Source organism: Mustela lutreola, chromosome 5, assembly GCF_030435805.1.
Source record: "Mustela lutreola isolate mMusLut2 chromosome 5, mMusLut2.pri, whole genome shotgun sequence".
NCBI lineage: Eukaryota > Metazoa > Chordata > Mammalia > Carnivora > Mustelidae > Mustela > Mustela lutreola.
The window spans coordinates 60,881,645-60,896,536 of NC_081294.1; the positions used below are offsets into that span (position 1 = coordinate 60,881,645).

General features: G+C 50.5%; 1 protein-coding gene and 1 long non-coding RNA gene across 8 annotated transcripts in view; one reads left to right on the forward strand and one right to left on the reverse strand.

Moving 5' to 3' along the window:
* RANBP17 (RAN binding protein 17) overlaps positions 1-5,581 on the forward strand; it is a 315,477-nt gene extending 309,896 nt beyond the window's left edge. For 6 of the 7 annotated variants that reach the window (XM_059174293.1, XM_059174291.1, XM_059174288.1 and 3 more), the window contains 3 exons: positions 1,148-1,246; positions 3,083-3,210; positions 5,172-5,581. In XM_059174293.1, the coding sequence (XP_059030276.1) occupies positions 1,148-1,246; positions 3,083-3,210; positions 5,172-5,268 (324 nt within the window). In that variant the 3' untranslated portion in view covers positions 5,269-5,581. Of the gene's footprint in view, positions 1-1,147; positions 1,247-3,082; positions 3,211-5,171 lie in introns of those variants that run through there. The other variant, XR_009353860.1, reaches the window with a different exon arrangement.
* LOC131831906 (uncharacterized) lies at positions 1,241-3,042 on the reverse strand. The gene is made up of 4 exons (XR_009353861.1): positions 2,703-3,042; positions 1,913-1,997; positions 1,521-1,621; positions 1,241-1,320 (listed from the first exon to the last, which is right to left on the reverse strand). It is a non-coding gene; the product is annotated as an uncharacterized LOC131831906 (long non-coding RNA).
* Positions 5,582-14,892: the final 9,311 nt, after the last annotated feature.

A 14,892-nucleotide genomic window follows, 5' to 3' on the forward strand; every position in this document is an offset into this window, starting at 1 on the left:
AGGAGCTCTGGAGCTGTGGATACGGAAGGACTAGAGATGAGAGATAAAGTGTCCAAGAAAAGGCAAGTGTACCATCAGCTGCACACAGGGGACCGAAGCTTGCTTCCCTGCCACTTGCCCAGACTGTTGTAGGAACCCCAACCCTGGCCTTCGTCCTTTAATATCACCCGCAACTGCACGCTTTCTACTGTCTCCTAAGGGATCTTGCTTAAGTGCAGATCTGAGCATCTCTCCTTTGCCACAAACCCATCACGGGCTCCCCCTTCATCACGATGAAGTCCAGGCTCCGCAGCATGGTCTACCAGCCTGGCCCTGAGTCTGGGTTCTCTGGCTCCCGTCTCTTCTCCCCTGCCACACTCAGTTTTTTCCCAGCCTTCTTTTGCATGGCCTTCTGTCCCCAGAACACATGTATGGTGCTCTCCTTAACCCATACCTTCTCTATGGAATCTTCGCTGCCTTCTCAAAGACCCAGAAGCATCCCTCCCTCCACTGCTATCCCACTACCATTGGCCCCGCCCGATTTCTAGCTATCTCTCTGCTCTGTGCTCTGCCCCAGGAAGCTTCTAGCTCCCCCAGGGCAGAGGTCACAGTAGATGCCTATTCTCTGACCTCCCTTAGGTGTATTGAGACTTTGAATTTAAGAGGATGTATTTGTATGTACATATAAAATTGAAGTGAGTGAGTGAGCTAATGAAAGAAGAACAGATGAGCCTGAGCCCGCAGGAAATGGGACCTTCTGAGGTCACGTGGAATGTGTCCCATTTCTCCCTCACTCTGAGAGATGTTGCCCCTCCACAACACCAGATGTTGTGACCTCTGGTGAAGTGAGAGGCAAGAAGTCGCCTTCTGGCGATTTGCATGGAGGAAAGTATACCAGGGTTGAGGGTCAGAGACTGACCCTCTTAGCTTTGTAACCTCTGACTTCTGCCCACCCAGAAGTTTCTCACTGAAGCTTTTGGTGGTAGAAGCTCTTCCTCTTGGCCAAGAGTTCCTCCATGCAGCAGTATAGGCTTACAGGGTCAAAACTCTTTGTCCAAGAAGAGCCTTCGTGGCTGTTGGCACGATATAGGGTAGAAGGTGAGCCCACGACAGACCTGGGGTTGGGGGGACCTCGGAACTAAGGTCATCATTTGACTCTGTCTTCTAGATGATGTCTGTCCTCATGAACACCATTGTCTTTGAAGACTGTCGGAACCAGTGGTCAGTATCCAGGCCTCTGCTGGGGCTCATCCTGCTCAACGAGAAGGTAAGTGTGATTGCAGGAATGTCCACAGGAGATGGTCCATGGGCGGGGAGGGAGAAACTGTACGCCAGGCCCAGCTGCGACAGGAAGAACAGAAGGAACAGCGGAGCTTGAGCTGGAACCTTGAGCACTCTGGGGCAAGGCCATAATCCCCCAGATGGCCCTTCCCCAGAGGCCTCAGCTCTTCTTCAGGTAAGTGAAGGCCTCAAGACCAGCTCTTCTGGAACCCAAAGCCGCCACACGCTGTGGTGCTTCAAGCTCCCCCTCATGTCCTTACCCCGTTTCCTATGGAATTCAAGCTGCAACTCTTTCTGCTCCCCACTGGCGTACATGGTCATCGTCCCTTCAGGGACTCACTGCGGAACCAGCACCCTCCACCTGAAAGCACAAGTCTCCAGCTCATACGTGCACTTCCCACCGTGGGCAGCCTCCTAGGCCCTCCAGCTTCTTCCTCCTGAACCACCCCCCGTCTCCCCAGCAGTCAGGAGGAACAGTGCATTACTGCTCGGGAGAATGAATTGTCTATACAATAAGATAGTACTGGGGAGAAAGACAGTGAGATTAGAGGCAGCCGCATACATTAAAATTCAAACTGAAATCCCAGCCTTGGAAGGAAACTAATAGAAGAAGAAAATATATCAAAAAGAGAAGAGCTGTCTCATCATTCACCTGTGCTGAAGTATCCAATTTTAGCCACATTCAATAGCACTGTCATTCATCTTCCCTCGGTGTTATTGTGATTTAAATCCAAGCTCTATAAAAGAGAGCAGTTCTTTTAAAATGATTGAGAGGGAATAAGGGCAAATTCAGTGTTTAGAAAAAGCTTATGACATCACAATATTATACTTTACTGATGGAGGCAATATTTCATGGTTTGGGATGAAAAACTAATAATTTTCTATTTGGTGTGAGTCACTGCATCATTATAAAAGGGAAAAATAAGTAGTTTTGTGCATTCCCAATCTTGTTCAGGAAGACATTGTGGTTTAAGTGTAATGCCTCTGATATATAGTATTTAAGTATTAGTCTGACTACATATTAATTATGTGTGTTTTTGATGTGGGCTGTTTTAATGTATGATGGAAATTAAATATCATGCTGTTTGGGCTGGGAAGGATAAACACATGACTGGCAAAATGTTGTCTTTGTGCGGAAATTAAGCCGTTTCCAATGATGAGGAGCTGTGTGTTGTGCAAGAGCTTGTGTGTGTAGAAGCCCGCAGACCCCAGCAGAGGGGAAGGGCGGTGCAGCTCTTCGTCACCGGGTGTGACAGGTGCATTTCTTAGGGCCAGAAGGCCCTTTCAGAAGGAAACAAGCCCTTCTAGCACCCGGCCTCAAGGGAGCAGACCCAGCCTCAGCCAGCGGACAGACACTCGGGACCAAGTCCGGGCTTGTGTGAGGAGTAAGTCACGAAAGCCAAGGACAATGACAAAACCTGATGGGGAACCCTGGGCCTTACCTCCAGCCACCCCAAGTCCTCCCTTGTTAGTCTTCTCTCCTGCCTCAGAGGAGAAGAGGCCCTTCCTCTTTCAGCCTTTCCGTGATGAGTGGAGATGAGAGTCAGGAAGACCTTCACGTGCTTGGTCCCCCACAGAGGGCCTAGATTGTTCCATTATGGGAGAACAATTATCACAAGAGATCTTTATGAGAAGGGATAATACAGTTACACCTTGAAACAGAGCTATTGCTTTGGCTTAAAGTTCAAAGTGGACCTGGACCGAAGCTCCTTTGAGAGTGAGGAGCGCTGAGCCGAGGGAGCAGGTCGAGACCCTCCCCCACAGCTCTCTCAGGGGCTCAGGTCTGGCATCCAAGCCCTGAGGCTATTCTTTCTCCCCACAGTATTTCAGTGAACTGAGGGCAAGTCTGATCAACAGCCAGCCTCTCCCCAAGCAGGAGGTCCTTGCCCAGTGCTTCAGGAACCTGATGGAAGGAGTAGAGCAGAACCTGTTGGTCAAGAACAGAGACAGGTAAGCCCTGCCCAGTAGGCTTAGCGTCTGTGGCTTGTGGAAAACAACTGGATCATGCTGACACCGAGCACGCACTCAGGTGGCTTTTCTGTTACATCTTGTAAGCCTCGACTCGGCTTATTTCCATCCAATACATATTACTAGGTATTTGCTTTTTTTTTTTTTTTTTTTTTTTTTTTTTTTTTTTTTAGATTTTATTTATTTGACAGAGAGCTCACACAGAAGCAGGGGGAATGGCAGACAGAGGGAGGGGGAGAAGCAGGCTCCCCACTGAGCGGAGAGCCCGATGTGGGACTCAATCCCAGAACCCTGGGATCATAACTTGAGCCAAGGGCAGACACTTAACCAACGGAGCCACCCACGTGTCCCTATTTGCTTTTGTTTTAAGCACCATGCTAGGCACTATATAGAGAAGCGGGGATTAGTAAAATGCAGCCTGTACCCTTATGCACCCTATAATCCAGCAGAAGATAGGAAAAATAACTCATTGAAAAGGTCAAAAGAAGGAAAGCTCAGAACTGCTATGAAGGACAAGGAAAGCCTTCCCGGCGTTTGAACAAACACAGGCTTAGAGGTCAGCCGGACTCCACTTTAAATTTTATCCCTGCCCTCTACAGGCTGTGTGGCAGTGAGTAAGGCAGTCAGCTGCTCTGATACTCAGTGTGCTCGCCAACAGAATGGTTGTGATAGTGAAAGGACAGAATGTAGTAAAGCATGGCACCTAGGACATAGGAGCCATAGTAAACGTGAGTTCCCTCCTCTGCCCAACCTTTAAGAGTGGCTGGTTTTACAGTTGCCGATGAGATCTAAATGAAAGGAACCCAGACTTATCATCCGTTCATTTATTTAGAGCACAAAACTTTATTGGGCATGGACTGTGTGCCAGCATTGAGGATAACATTGGTGAAATACTTGTTCAAGGTTTTTTGCCTTGCCTCCATTAGAAGCTTCTAATGGAGGAAACAGACCATAATGAACAATGTAGGAAGAAAATGTTTTCGGGGCCTGGGAGGGATTGCCTGCACCATCTCTTGTAAAAGTGGTAACATTCAGATGCTTCCCCATTTGAAATGTGAGACATTAGTCATCCCAATAACCACAGTGACATGTGGCGGTCCCCAGCCTGGGCCCTGGCGGTACAAGGCCAAGTCGGATAGGCTCTGCAGACACACCCTTGACTGCTCATCCCATGCCATGATCCTCTGGCAGGCAGAAGAGACTGAATGAATGGGGACACCATAGGTGCCAGAAGGGGGGAGATTGCATCACTTGAGGCTTGGGAATTGGAGTATCCCCTCCTGAGCTGCTCTGTAAAATGATGCCAGACAGCCCTCCTGTTTAAGAGAATACAGATGCCTTCCACGTGCCATGCACTAGGGTGAGTACATACGGGCATTGTCTCAACTGAGTCAGTGAATTCTCACTTCCCACAATCCCATGAGGTAGCTATTCCAGTTGAGCCCCAAGACAAGTGGCTAAGTATTCATCCAAGATCACCCCACTAAGAAGTGGTGAAGCCAGGATTCGAATCCAGGTAATCTAGCCTGGTTTTCTCATCTGCAAAGTGAGAATACGAATACTGACCTTTGGGAAGACTTGTGATGCCTAAATGGATTTGTGTGTAAACTCAACCCAGTGCATGGCACAGAAACTTTGATTCATTTCTTTATATTCCTTACTGTCTGTGTGCAATTTGACTTTTAAAAGCAGTTTTTAAATAGTACACCCACAAAATGTGCCCCTCAAAATGGTCCAGGCACATCTGGTGGTAAAACCCTTGTTTTCTGGAAGGGAGAGGAAGAAGCAGGGGTTGGTTGACGGCAGTGGAGGTGGTAGGAAGGAGCTCAGCCAGGATTGGGGCTCTCTCCAAGGTCCTGACCACCGCAGTGTCTTCATCATCCTCCCTGCTCACACCACCTCGGCCTTCCCACTGCCCCCAGCCTTTCTTCCTTTTTCCGCAGGTTCACCCAGAACCTGTCCGTCTTCAGAAGAGACGTGGCAGAGGCCCTGCGGAGTGATGGCAGCAGTGAGCCATGCAGTCTGGACATGATGAGCTGACCGCCTCTCCCGACCACATGCCGAGCAGCCTTTACCGAGAGACTCATGTGCATCTGGGTCCCAGGACAGTGATGTTGGCTAGCCCAGGAGAATCTATTTTTCAAAAGAAACAACAACAAAATCCCTTTTTTATAAGTCTGGTCTAATTCTAAGAATTTATAATAGTGCACAATGTAAATTCAGTCTTTGAGAAAGCAAGAGATGGGTTTTCAGTCTTTCTATAAAATACCATTATCTTTGTTGTTATAATGCTCTAAAAGGGTGTAGAAACAATATTTAACCAAAGAACTTAATAAACCAGGTTTGAACCTAAGTCTGCACTAGTAAATGGTACTCTGTCATCAAGGTCGTGAATGTCTTAGAGCAGCCTTCAACGTGGATCCTGTATCAAGACAAATACCATTTGAACCCATTAAATTAGTAGTTTGTTGGGAGTCTGGAAGCAGCAGCGTTGGGGTCTCTGAGCTGTGGGCACTTAGAACGAGGCTGGGAGCCCGCCAGAGCCTCCCACAGGGCCACGCAAAGCCCTCTTGGCCTCAGCAGCATCTGATAAAGTTGAGAGACAGTAACACAATTAAATGACTTACAAACAACGTTTGCTTTTCACTGGCATAGATCTGAAGCGGTTTGGTCTAGAAGAATTAAGCCATGCAATTACCGCCTGCAGAGCTATTCCTTCCGAGAGCGCTGGAGGCCGCCCCCACCCCCACCCCCCACCCCCCCCACCCCCGCAAGAGGTGCTGGGCGGGGCTGGCACTCAGTCCTTCCGCCTCCGTTTCACTTTTAAGACAAGCTGCAGGTGCCCAATTATAATATATATTCACCGCAGCCCTGGGCCACCAAAACAGAGCTAGGTGCTAAAGTTCAGATTTTCAGAGCATGAAGAACAGCTGATTTCTGCCCCTCCACAAAAACCCTTGACTACCCTGGGGATTGTGACTTAAACCCGGGACATGAAGGAGGCCCTTCCAGTTTGTGGCAGACTATAACTAGGCTATTAATTTGAGATTGCCACTGTCATCTGGCTTTTGTATCTCACTGCTCTGTCCTCGTGGTTCAGGCTCGTAGCAAATATTGTGCCCTTTATTGCTAATGAGACATGAAAGGTTGGCCTTCCTGGTGAAGAAGAAGTAAATCCACAGGCCCCTGTTATAATCATGTTTCCTGGACTAGTGTTTCTTGAAACCTTTCTTGATAGTTGAGTTTAGCAACAGGCATGTCACATCAAAGCAAAGTCACCCAAGTTGATCTCAAAATGTTTCTCTTCTATATGTGAGGCCAGGAAATCAGGGAAAGGTGTGCTACAAAGAGGGTTGCTTCTGGTATTCCATGGAAACACAAGCCGTGGCCTTATGCTATACTTCATTAGCAGTGGGAAATGTAATTTTCCTTGAGAAGGCACACTTTCAACTTTATAAAACATCCCACTCTTGGAAGAAGTCTGACTTGAGAATTTGTTTCTCAGGGGCTTATTACTACATCCTCATCCCACAAAATTGGGATTCCTAGAGGGCCTCCCCCATTCTGACACTTCATTCCAAAAGCACCACCCCATCTACATTGAAATGCTCTCAAGAAAATAACAGTGTGCCCTTGCTTTTCTTTGCCATGCCACCAAAGGTCACCTGGTGGTTTCACAGGGAAGCCAGGGAAGGTTCCGTCAACCTTGGCCTTGGAGAGCTGCTCCCAGAGGAGGACTTATCAGGCCTGCCCCCACCGCCGACGGCAGCCTGTTCGTCGTTGTGGAGCAGGGGTTCCAGGGGTACTGTGAGGCCTCACACAGGCTGACAGCAGACACAGCACACACTTCACAGAGAATCTACCATGCCCTTTGGTCCTCACAAGAGCCCTATGAAGGGAGACAGCATTACTCCCAACCTTCAGGGGAGGCCACGAAGGCCCAAAGGTGGTACATAGCTTGCCCAGACCACACAGGTGAGAGCTGAACCCATGTCTTTCTCACCTCAGAGCAAGTCCTGGTTTCTCCGGAGAAGACCTGTATTTCAGAACGGTGAGTTGAAACCAGTTCATATTCATATCTTCTTCCATTTGTTTTTCTGAACCCTGCTGCTATGGAACAAATTACCCCAAAACGTAGTGGCTTAGAACAACACTGATTATCTCCCAGTCTCTGAGGGCTGGAAATCTGTAGCTGGGTCACCTGCTTAAGGGTCTCTCCCAGACTGTCATCAGTATTGTTGGCCAGGCCTCAGCTGGGGAAGGACTTGTTCCCATGCTCACTCAAAGCTTGGAGTCAGCTCCTCACGGACTGGCAGTCTGAAAGCCTCAGTGCCTTGCCGAATGGGCCTCTCCAGAGGGCAGCACACAACATGGCATCTTGCTTGGTCAGAGCAAGCAAAATAGAGAAGAGACAGTGCTACCGTCTGGAAGTCCAGCCTCTCAGCTAATGTCAAAGGTGACACCCCCTCACTTCTGCTGTATTCCACTAAAATAACCACTAGGACCAGCTCATACCCAAGGGGAGGGGTTACACAAGGGCATGAACACTAGGACGCAGCGATCTTCAGAAGCCATTTTCAAAGATTCCTGCCACAGGTCTCTTATCTGGTCTGTGCTGGAGAGGTTGAGTTTGGCTTCAAGTTTCTTCCTAGAAACCTGGACAGGAATCCTGATTTTCTTGGGAGGGCTAAGTTCCATCCTGTGTCCTAAAGACAAAAAGGGGGTGGGGAAGCTGGGCCCTTTCAGGAGCACAGATACTGTGAGTTTGGCCCCCAGTAGAAACCCTATGGGAACTCAGCTCTGCGCCCCCACCTGCAGCCTGCAGCGGGAAGGGAGAGTGAGGACTCCTGGGCAGAAAGTTCTCCAGAGAGACACCCAGAGTCATAGAATTTACACAAAAGAGAACGAGGTGGGTTTGTGGGTTTGTTACCTGCCAGAATGAGAGCACAAGCGTATGTAACACGTTCAGCAACAAGAGGAAATAAACCATGTGGACAGTTCTTCGGGGCTAGAGGGAAGGGGAGGCAGGAGGTGTAAGCCGGGGCGGGGTGGGGCACCTGGTCCTCCGCACACCTGCCTCGTTCCTCCAAGGGAGAGGGAGGCTCTGCTAGCAAACTGCTCCGGCTGATTCTCCAGCAAGAAACAGCGTGAAGGTGTTTGGACTTTGCTCAATGTTCGCCCTCCACACTGACTTAAGACCCTGACCCTGAGAAAGCTGTATCCTGCTTGTGTTCTAGATGTTTCCATTTTTCTAGGCTTTCCATTCAGGCTTCTCTTTGGGAGGAGAGGGAGGAGGATGGGTGAGAGATGAGGAAGCGGGAGGTCCCTCCTCCATGTGATTATTCCAACTGCCCAGGAAGGCCGTCTCGGCCTCCAGACCGTGCCAAGCTGGAAGTGCTTTTGGGTTATGGTACTGGAGGTCTCTTTCAGCAAAACAGGCCGGGCATACAGCCACCAACTGAGACCCTTGAGAATTAGTTACCCACCAACAGAGAGTCGAGCATGAAAAAGAATAGAATAGTCTGGATGAGAGAAATTGGCGAGAGTGAAAAATCTGGCATATGGGAACCCTATCTAGACGGAGGCCAGTCCAGCGTTGGGGGGCGGTAGCACCTGGGAGAACTCAGCTCCTTACAGTGAGGAGGGAAAGAGCACCTGGAGAGGAGAACAAGGTGAGTAGAAAGGGAGAAAGTAACAGTTTCAAGGCGAAAATGAAAAAATTACAGTCACTATCATTTATTGAGCACCCCCTGAGCACTGCAAACTGCAATCTCATTTAAATTTAATGTTTCCCAATCAGAATGTCAAGTAAGTAGTAGTATGCCCATTTTAGAGATGAGAACACCGAGACTGAAAGACTAACCCAAGGCCGTGGAGCCTGATTCAGAATCAGGTCAGCCAGGCTCCAAAACTCCTGTTTCTTTTCCTCTCTCAACCCTGAAACTGGGTACTTCACCTTGGGGCTCCAGGGACAGTGGGTGGGGAGGTGGATCTGGGGACCCTCTGCGACCCCAGTGAAGCTGGACACTCTCCGAGAAAGGCCAGTCCCACACCCGGGCTCCTTGAGTGCTGTGTCTATGGGTTCTGCCACGGATTCATCCTCCTCCCTGAACTTCATAAAACCGTTCCTGAGACTTTTTAATGTTTTATTGAGGTGCAAGTTTACGATGACAGCGAACCTTTCAAACTACAGCAAGAGTAACCTGCCTCCTTGGCATATTAAAAAATAATGGTAGTGTCGGTTTTTACGTCCCATAGTTTGGATTGCTGATAAGAGCGCTTCCTTGACAAGATTCTTTTTGAGGTTTACAGAAAGCGTAATAAAATATGTAAGTTACATTTCCACAAACAAAAGCTATAACATAAGTTATTTATAAGCGTGAGATACGAACAGTATCACGATAAATAAACCATATAGGGTACTTGCAACATCCATCCTAATGTAATTTGCCCAACCAAAGTGTGGAGACGAAGTCAAATTTAGTAGAGAAATCTGTCAGGAAGAGAGGAAAGTTGTAGAAGCCGAAATGGAGAAAATGGCTGCTGGGTGGTGGAGGGAAAGAGCAGGGCACGAGGTCAGGGGTGGGGCTACCTCAGAAGACCCCCCCCCCACGACCACCACGGGGCCGCCCTCAGTGCCCGTGTCGCCACCCCTTCACCTGAGGGCACATGCAGTCATCTGCAGTGTCCCGACTCACATGCCCCTCCACAGCCTCCAGCAGCCCCTCTCCCTTCCTGTCTCTTGCACCCTCTGTCCTAAGTCCGGTCCCACAACCAGGGTCTCCATCTGACTGCCAGCCGCCCTGCCAGGCCAGGCCCTCCTCAAGACTAGGGCCCGGGTTGGACTCAGCACCAAGATCCTGGAAGTCATTCATTTCTCCACCACAGATAAAGCCAAGAATGAGACAAAATTCTCTGCCTTCAGAAAGCTGCTGAGCAGGGTGAATAGAGGGGTTCCAGGCAAAGGGGGCAGTGATGAAAATAGAGATGGGGAGTGAAGCGGTAGAGGGGGCTGCTTTGGAGGGTGCCGGACCCCCCACACGGAAGCACTTGGATCCTTTTCCTCTCCCCTTGTCTGACCTTGCTGTGTGCTCTTCGGTTTAGTACTGCAGACTCTCATGATGATCCTCCGTGGCCCCAGCCCCAAGACACGGAATCAAATGCCGTCAACACTGTTCCGTCCTGAAGGAACTCTCAAGCCAGTTGGGGAGAGGGGAGGACAGAAGTGAGCCCACCATGGCCAGCTCTCACCCCTGCTCCTGAGCTCCACCAACCCCCCCGCCCCCCCCCCACCCCGCTCCTCCACTGATTTCTCCTCCACACTCAGTCCTGGGCCTTGGACCCTTACTACCAGTTCCCAGAGTAGAAACGGGAATATAGGGTAAAGGGAAAAGCATGGGCTCTGGAGTCAAGATAGTCCTGGGTTCAGATCCCAGCTCCAGCCTTCCCAGCTGCATGCCCTGGGAAAAAGACCTCACTTCCCCAAGCCAACTGTACTTTGAGTCTCACGACCCGTGCTGGCGGGGTGGGGCCAGGGGTGGGGGGGACACAAATTGCACACAGCACCAGGCAGCCTCTGCCTTCCTCCAGCTGGCAGAGTCTTGGGCCCTGGAGGACCTCCTCAGGAAGGTTCTTCGTGGGGAGGCAGCGATGAAGAGCTTAAACTGCCTTACTCCCACTATCAGATGGGGAAATTGAGGCTCAGAGTTGGGACATGGTCCAGAGATGTGCATTTAAGTGCTCAGGACATCGGTGTTGAGTAAGTGGCTGAATGAATGACTACATTTGGGCAGACATCTTTAGAGCCTTCCATCCTGAGAACTGCAGGTGCCCCTACAGACTTCCAGCTACGGTGTGCAACCCAAGAATGGAAGGTGGGCAGCCGGTGACATGGTGCATGTGCCAAATTATGTGTTTGTGTCTTTGTCTATGGAAATAGTCCACAGTATTTTCATCGATCTTTCCAATAGGATTGTGGACCCAAATAGGTTGAAGAGCCCCGATTCGATCTTTACCCCATTTCATAGGGAAATTGAGTCCAATTCACACAAGAGGTCGATGGCAGAGCGAGACCGAACGAAGCTGGCCTCCCACACATGGGCAGTTGGGAATTCCAACATCCTGTCTCCCAGCCCTGCAGGCCCCTACCCTCCTCTGTGTCTCCCAGCAGGGCTTCCAGCAGCTTTTCCCTTCCTCCCAGCTTCTCCATGGGGAAGAACAGACAATGCGCTGCATTCTGGAAGTCTTTGTGGCCCCCCAAGACCCTGGATCTTAGAATTGTCACTTTCTGATCTCCCCTCTGGTGCGTGTGCATGTGTATCTGGCACCGTTCCGTTGGTAGCAGGCAAGAAGGGACAGCAAAAAATTACAATCTCAGGAACACCAAATGCGCATCAAAGTGCAAGTGGGCAAAAACTGCTTAGAGGTAAATGTGTGACCTTAAATATCTTTATTAAAAAAAAAAAACAAGAAATCTTGATAAAAATTAACTATATTTTCACCCCCACAAATGAAGAGGAAAATAATTAATAAAAATAAAACTTTCCTCAAAGAGATGGCATAAAAAAAGAAGGAAATAGAAGACTTCTCTTGAAGACCCGTAGAATAGACAAACCTTTGGTAAATACGATAAGAAAAGGCACAGCTCAGTGACACGGGGAATAAAGAGCAGAGGACATTAGCTCGGATTCACAGGAGAGTTTAGGAGAGTATCTCCCCACAACGCTGTAACAATGAATTGGAAAATTTGGATGAAACGGACACTCTTCTGGGCACTGGCTGCCAAATGTGAGCGATCATCAGAATCACCTGGAGGGCTTGTGAAAGCAGATTGCCTAGCCCTACCCTGGAGTTTCGGATTCAGTAAGTCTGGGCTAGAGTCCAAGAATTTGCATTTCTAACAAATTCCCAGGTGCTGCTGCTGCTGGTCCAGGCATAAACTTTGAGAACCCCCAGGACTACTATCTGCCCCCCAATCACTCCCTTTCCTGGGCTAACAGCTCCACTCTCTCTGGGCTGGAAAAGAGGGGGGTTGTGATCCATGTGGCCCAAAGCGCCTACTGCTGGAAGACAGTAAAACCAGGCATCTCAGAAAGCTGGGACTCAGGCGATGAGGCCGGTGAGACCAAGCTCTGTCCCATCCATGTCTGGCACTGCTGGGTGCTTTCACCTGGTCGGGCTCACTTAATCCCATGACGTTGGTGCCGTTGCTTTACAGGATTAGGAATTGAGGCACAAAAAGGATGAGTGATTCCCCAAGGGCACAGCTGGTAAACAGAGGTTGGAATCTGATCCTTACACACTGGACCACTCACTGTGGTACCCGGGAGAAGGGCTGGCTACATCACCCACTTCTCTCTAATTCCAAGCCCACACGCTGTGTGGGGTGCACCTTGTTAGCCTAATTTAGCAAAGCCCTGAAGTGGGGAGGACAGGCCTAGAAGCCGGGGCTTGGGAAGATAGAAGGGAAGTAGAGCTGGAGAGGTGCCTACCTAGCCCTGGAGGGGGGGGGGGGGCTGTGAGCTGTGAACTCGCTGACCTAAAGTTCCCTCATCAGGTAAAAAATGGGATCAATAACCGTGTTTCCTCACAGGGTTGTTGTGAGGAGTAAGGACACGCTCAGCCCCCTGCCTGGCACAAGCTACGATCTCAACCTACTGAGACCTTACTGTTGTCGTTAAAGTTGTTATTATATAATTCGGTTTCTCACAGGCATGTCCACAAACCTTATCTCATTTATTTCTCACAGCCACCCTGGGGGGAGCTATTACCCTTCCTGTTTTACAAATAAGGAAAATGAGGCTCCAGGAGAAGCAAGGAGGGACCAAACAGCCCCAAACCACCAGTGGCAGAGCCGGAATTAGAAAGCAGCCCCCTCACCCCCGCAGGGAGCAATGACATCCGCTCCCTTTAAAGGTCTTTGGATCCCCAAAAGAGCAGAGAAGGGCTAACCCTCCCCCCCCCCCCGCGGGCCGTGGGCACCCTCTCTCCTTACCCCTCACTCTCCAGTAGCCTCATCCCCCCCCCAAACAGCAAAAGCTAGAGACTTGCCCAAGGTCACACAGCAGGGTAGTGACTGACTCGGAATGAAAACCTTAAGATTTCAAGTCCTGAGGCCTCTAGGTCACCGGGGGCAGATTATTAGGAAGAACCCCCAACATCCTGCCTCTTGCCCTTCTGGGTCCTGTGGGACTGATCCCACTGATAGACAAATACACGTTTCTCTTCAAGATACTGAGACACTGCAAATAACATAAAACAGCAAACAAATAAACAAGACTCATCAGAATAATAGATCAACCATCCTGTGGGTGTGGGAGGGCTGCACTCGCTCAGTGCCTACTATGTGCCAGGCCCGAAGCCCTGTATCTCATTCAAGGCGTAGGACAATCCCGCAATGCACGCATTGCCCATTTCATGAACAAGAAAACCAAAGCCTAAAGATTGGAAGTCACTTGCTCAAGGTCACTGAGCTAGAAAGTGAACGACCCGAATGTGAATGCTCAGTTCTGGCCAGCCTTATTTCCGAGCTCTCACCACGTCCGCAAGACGGGGTGAGAGTGAGAGGGCCTGGCCAGGGATGCAGCAGTTTGCACCTAATGATTTCAGAATTCGAGGGTAGACAACGATTCTGTAAGTCGCCTCCAGGGGAGACAGCAGAGGCTGACGCTGGGGATGGCCGCCGGCCGTGAGGTCCTGTCCTGTCCTGTCCACGATGCCCCTCTCCGGCCTCAACCGTCCCCGCGGGCATGAACGGAGCAGGGAGGGAGTAGTCCAACGCCAGGCTGGCCTGCCGCAGGAAGGACTCCCTGCTCCCGTTACCCAAAGAAATCCGGCTATTTGCTCCAAAGACGACCAGCCCCCGCGCCTCGCCACTCAGGCATCCCAAGTCCCCACATCTGCAGTCCATGGGCGGGTTCCCACACGCGACTACAGACCCCGTCCAATCTGCAACGAATTTCGAGGGGCTGGATCCCCGCTCCCCACTGGGTGACCCTGGGTCCCTAGACCAGCCGGGCCGGGCACGCGTGGGCACCTGTGAATCACACCTCGGTCCGCCTGGCGAGTGCCAGGGAATGTCTCCAAAGTGGCCCGGGCGGGGGTGAATTCTCCCCACGCGGGTCGGTGTCCTCGCGAGCGCGGAGCGTGCTGCGGTGCTCCCCTCACCCCGCGCGCTGGGAACGCGGAGCTTGCGCTGGGAGGTGCGCTCCTTTCGTTGCTCCCGTGGCGGTGGGGTGTCCAAGACGCTTCCGCGGATTCCACAGGGTCGCTCCGGGCTTGCAACTCCATTGTAATTGAAAGAATTCACATGGTTTGGTTTTTACCCAAATTAAAAAATTTGGAAGAAAACGGAACCCCCTCAGCAAACGGCAATCTCAGCAGCAGAGCGCCCTAACCCGCCCCGCGCTGCGGCCGGGAAGCGGCCCTGGCCGGCAGGAGCGGGGAGCGTCTGCTAATTGCAGCGTCGTTAGATTTCGGGTTTGGGAGGCTGCGGTTCGGGCGCTAATATCCGCCGCCCATTATCCCAGCTAATAAATTTGACCTATTGTTCGTTTGTTAAAATGATGTCACCTTGGAACAGTCCCTAAGCTCCTATTTCCATGAATTAGGCCTTTATTGAAAGCCGGGAGCCAATGGGAGGAGAGAGGCTTGTTGATCGCAGCC